Raw genomic sequence first — 4,726 nt, 5'->3', positions numbered from 1 at the left:
CTTCAGCCCTCCCCTGGTCCCCCCTGCTCACCGGTCGCTGCCTGGAAAGCTGGTGGAGGAGAGGGAATGGAGCCCACTGCATGGGCTCCATGGGCCAGCTGGACACAGAGACATCACTGGCTTTGCCCGAGTCCACCATGGGGTCATTCATGCTGCTAGAACTGGTGTCCCAGTCGTAATGGAAGCTGGGAAAAGAATCCATGGGTAATTAAGAGATGGGGGAGGCGGGGGTAAGAGCTGGGCTGGTGCTGGGAAAGCAACCGGGGGACAGAGGAGCAGGACCCTGTGCTGGTGTCATGCTCCAGGGACGATGCACTCGCAGCACAGGCGGTGCCGGGCTCGGCCCCACAGCCAAGGGAGCACTTGGAGCTGTGGCCGTGCCCATGATCCATGGTGGGGGCATCCCTGGCTGTTGTGCCCTTTGCCAGTGGAATTGGAAACTTCCAGGGCCCTTTTTCCATGGACACCCTGGAGACTTTCCCATGAGCACACAGAACCACGGTTTCCTGCAGATGTGAACCCTCCTCTGTTACAGCAGTCCCAGCACACACAGCTCCTTACATGGGGACAAAAAAACAGGCATTGCTCCATGGACTCTAAAGGCTGGGAGGTGTAAGAGCTCCCAGCACTGTCGATGAGCACAGGGCAGGGGCTGCAAATCAGTGGTGCCAGGATTGCCTGCGTGCCCCAAACCCCTCCCTGCCCTGCATCACCCCACCCCACCGAGCAAGCCAAAGGCCGGGCCCTGCTACACGGGCTCGGCAAACCACCCCTACCTGGGCCGGTACGGCGGGCGGGCACACTTGGCACCGTCGGGGACACTGGAGTCCTCCTGGCAGCTGCAGAAGCCGTTGTCCAGGATCTGGAGGTGCAGCAGCTCCTCTGAGTTGCTGAAGGCGGGATTGTCCAGGGAGCTGGCCGAGGGCAGCCCCGAGCGAGACCAGTACTGGGCCGAGACATCGTCCAGGCGGCAGAACCGCCGGTAGCTGTGGGACAGGGCAGGGCCGTGCACACGTGTGTGTGTACATACACACAGTGCAAGCACATGCACACGTGTGTACACACCTGTACTAACACACGTGTGTACACACCTGTACTAACACATGTGTGTATACATACACGGGCCACACACGTGCATGTGAGTACACACATACACAGGGCAAGCATGTGCACACGTGTGTACACACATGCTCTAACACACACGTACACACACAGAGCACAGATGTGCACACACCACGAGCACGTGCACCCCACCCCACCGACTGCATGGCTACAAATTTCCAGTGTCCAGGGAAGGGCCCAGCCGCACACCCAGGCTGGGGACAGAGCCCGTGACACCAAACAACCTCTGGCCACAGCCCCGTGGTAGTTGAGGCTGTTACAGTGGTTTCCTGGGGACAATCCCCCCACGGCACTTTACAGAACGGGCAGCGGGACCAGGAGAGCGGGGGCTCCCCCCGGGGCTCCCCCCGAGCCGCTCTGGCAGGGCTGTGCTGCAGCCCCGCTCCCCCCCAGCCCGGGCAGCAGCACAGGGTGACCCTGTGCCAGGGGCAGCACTGGGTGTCCCGGGCACCGCGGAGCTGGGGACCCATCGGCACATCTCAAGCTTCTCTCCACAGTCCTTCAGTGCTGCAGCACAGCCCACGGCCCTTCAGTGCCACAGCGGCCCCATCCAGCCCCGCGGCCCCCGGCACTCCTTTCCGGCCTGGACGCCACTTCCCGTGGCTTTGAGCATCCCCCAGCACCGAGCACACACCCCGGACCCCCACCCAGCCGCTCTGGGCCCCACACGTGCTCCCCCCGCCCCAGCACCTCCCAGCACCACTATCAGCCGTCCCACAGTGTTTTCCTTGGCAGAGCTCAGCCCCGGCTCAGCCCAGCCCAGCCACCCCACCACGGCTCTCCCTGCTGCCCCTCGCACCTGGCACCCCAGGAGGCGAAGAAGTTCCCTCCCTCCAGGACCCCAAGGCCCCAGTCCTGGTCCCCACGGCCCCACGCTCCCACCTGCTGCGGGTCTGGTCAGCCCTGGCCTCCAGCAGCAGGGCCTTGAAGCGGCGGATGGCAAGGGTGGCAAGGACGGCGCCCAGGAGGACGATGATGAGCAGGATCCCGGCTGCTGCACCCAGTAGGCTCTGCTGGGTCACCCGGTAGTCACAGCGCAGACCCATGAACCAGAAATCACTGCCCACGGGGCACCTGCGCCAGGGGGGTCCATCAGTGCCGGGGGGATGGCACCCAGCACCCCGGGCTGTCCCCAGGGCACTCACTGGCACAGGGGCTGGCGGTCCCGCGGGTGGGTACAGATGCCCTGGTTCTTGCAGTAGTCGCGGTGGCAGAGGGAGGTGCAGGTCACGTTCCCATCTGCCCCAGACACGCAGGCAAAGCCGGTCGGGCAGGCAAAGAACACAGTGCAGGGGTCCAGTGTCCGCACTGCAGGAACAGGGCCTGGCTGTGCCACCCTTCCCACAGAGCAGGAAGCCAGGGCCAGGTGTGTGCCCACCCTGCCACAACCCCTGCAGGCACCAGGCTCCAGGCCCAGGGGAGGGTCGGCGATGGTGCAGCCCGGTACCTGCCCCACACTCACCCAGAGCCTCGTGGCGCAGGATGGGGGCTGTTCCCACCACCAGCCCTGGCCGGGTGCCACCGGAGCCCAGCGTGGCCTCGAGGAGCGTGTCCAGCCCCAGCACTGGCACCTGCTCCCCCGCGAACAGCGCGTCGTAGTGCAGCACCACACTGCCCTCCCTGCAGGGACACCCGCTTGGAGCTTGTGGGGGCAGACCCCGTGCCCAGCACCTCACCTGGCACTGCCGTGACCCCGCAGCATGTGACAGTCCCTGCACCCCCGTGCCAGGGAGCATCACGTGCTGCGGGGCTGCACCAGCACCCACCTGATCCCTGTCACCTCCAGCCGCAGGAACCCGGGCACCGATGTGAAGAGGGGGGTGACCTGCACAGGGGGGGAGCTGAGTGCAATGGCCCCCAACCCGCAGCCCCGCAGCCCCCCAGCCCCCCTGCACTCACCGTCTGGTTGAAGCTGTGCAGCAGCTCCTGGTGCTCGTGGGACCCGGGGTCCTGCAGGGCTGGGACGAACCCCATGTCCAGCACCAGCTCGCAGGGGACACGCAAGAGGGATGCTGCAGGAGGAGATGGGGACCAGCATGACATGGCCCCACCCCAGGGGCCCCCACCACTGACCCCCCCATGTTGGTGGCTCCCAGGGCCTCTCCCCCTCCCACCATGTTCCAGGAGAGGGTCCCAAACCCCCAGACCCACCTCTCAGGAGCGGGGGCTGATCTTCCATAATGAACACCTGCGGGGCCCTGCCCACCCCAGCTGGCATCAATCGGGGGGCATTGGTGTCCGGCCGCCCTACAGGGCTGCTCGATGGCTGGGCCAGGTCTGTGTCCTCCACAGCTGGAGGGGACCTGGGGCCCCCACGATGGCCCAGGGTCTCATCGGGATCGGTGGGCTGCTGGGGGGCCCTGGGCATCACAGTGGGCACATGAGTTGGGGGCCCCCACGTCAGCCCTGCCACATCCCTCTGCAGTACAGCAGCACCAGGCTCTGGCGTGACCGTCCCCACATCCCTGGGCAGCTCTGGGCTGGCGGTGGTGGCTGTGATGGTGGTGGCTGTGATGGTGGCCACAGCGGTGGCAGTGATGCCAGTAGCGGTGGTCGGTCCCAGGGAAGATGCAGGCTGGGATGAAGGTGGCTGCTGGGGGGGCCCAGAGGCTGAGGGAGGGGCCAGGCTGCCCACTCCCACCTGGGTCCCCTCCTGGATTTGAGGGCTCTCAGCAGGACCCACCCTTGAGTCAGTGTGGGGAAGCCCTGGGGAGGGGTCTCCTGGGGGGGTGCCCACAGCAGGGGCAAGCCCCAGGACCCCCCAGCCAGTCCCTGGGGAAGACAGCAGGGTTGGCAGCAGGGTCACTGCCCCACTGGCTGGGGCAGGCTGTGGGGACAGGGGGACATGGGGGGACCCAGGACTGGCATGAGTCACCCTGCTCTGCACCACAGCACTGCTGCTGGGGGCCAGAGGGGCTGGTGACTGCCCTGGCACAGCTGGTGGGTTCAGGGGGATGTGACTTTGCTCAGGGGAACCCCCCCTGTCAGGTGGCCCCAAGACTCCTGTGGTCAGGTCCAGGGCTCCCCCTGGGACAGAGGAAGTCACCCCTGGGGTGCCAGCTGTGGTGGTGGGGACAGGCAGACCCGACCCCCTGCCTGTGGCAGGCAGTGAGGCTGGGCCTGTGCCCACGGCTGGCCAGGCTGTGCTGGCCGCAGGCCCCTCATGGCCAGCAGCCCCCAGGGACAGCGCAGAGGGGTGAGGGGCAGAGTGGGGACCCTGCCATGGGTGGGAGGCAGAGCCCTGTCCTCCTGCCAGCCCTGGCCCCGGCAGCCCCTGGTGTGTCCCCCACAGTGCCCCTGTGGGGGTCAGCAGCCTCTGCAACCCCTCTCCAAAGGGTGACATCCCTGTTGTCCCCAGCACTGGGCTGTCAGTAGCCAGCGTGGTGGCTGGGTGGGTCCCTGGGCTCCTATTACCCAGCGGGACAGTGGCACCCGGGCCCTCCCCAGCCCACAGCTCGGGGGATGAGGAGCTGTGTGAGCCCCTCTGGCTCTGCACAAGGACTGTCCCCATGGACCTCCATCCCATCAGGGTGTTGGGGGATCCCCTCTGTCCCCCAGCAGAACGTGGCACTGCCATGGAGGGCGGTGAATGCGAAGGGGTCCC

At 66.5% G+C, this 4,726-nt stretch overlaps 1 protein-coding gene and 1 long non-coding RNA gene across 3 annotated transcripts in view; both read right to left on the bottom strand.

The window, feature by feature from the left end:
- The window catches only part of LOC108501365, a 1,112-nt gene extending 245 nt beyond the window's left edge, over positions 1–867 (bottom strand). For both annotated transcript variants that reach the window (XR_001876168.1, XR_001876169.1), the window contains exons 1-2: positions 777–867; positions 32–185 (exon numbers count right to left, since the gene is read on the bottom strand). This is a non-coding gene — a long non-coding RNA (uncharacterized LOC108501365). The remainder of the gene's footprint in view (positions 1–31; positions 186–776) is intronic.
- The window catches only part of LOC108501293, a 4,020-nt gene extending 215 nt beyond the window's left edge, over positions 1–3,805 (bottom strand). The window contains exons 1-8 of the mRNA XM_017823032.1: positions 3,274–3,805; positions 3,022–3,134; positions 2,889–2,947; positions 2,585–2,742; positions 2,268–2,430; positions 2,005–2,196; positions 777–986; positions 32–185 (exon numbers count right to left, since the gene is read on the bottom strand). Of these exons, the coding sequence (XP_017678521.1) occupies positions 32–185; positions 777–986; positions 2,005–2,196; positions 2,268–2,430; positions 2,585–2,742; positions 2,889–2,947; positions 3,022–3,134; positions 3,274–3,490 (1,266 nt within the window). The 5' untranslated portion in view covers positions 3,491–3,805. The remainder of the gene's footprint in view (positions 1–31; positions 186–776; positions 987–2,004; positions 2,197–2,267; positions 2,431–2,584; positions 2,743–2,888; positions 2,948–3,021; positions 3,135–3,273) is intronic.
- Between the last annotated feature and the right edge of the window lie 921 nt (positions 3,806–4,726).

Source organism: Lepidothrix coronata, unplaced genomic scaffold, assembly GCF_001604755.1.
Source record: "Lepidothrix coronata isolate B3197 unplaced genomic scaffold, Lepidothrix_coronata-1.0 Scaffold101, whole genome shotgun sequence".
Taxonomy (NCBI): domain Eukaryota; kingdom Metazoa; phylum Chordata; class Aves; order Passeriformes; family Pipridae; genus Lepidothrix; species Lepidothrix coronata.
This window is presented reverse-complemented; position numbering and strand designations above follow the sequence as displayed.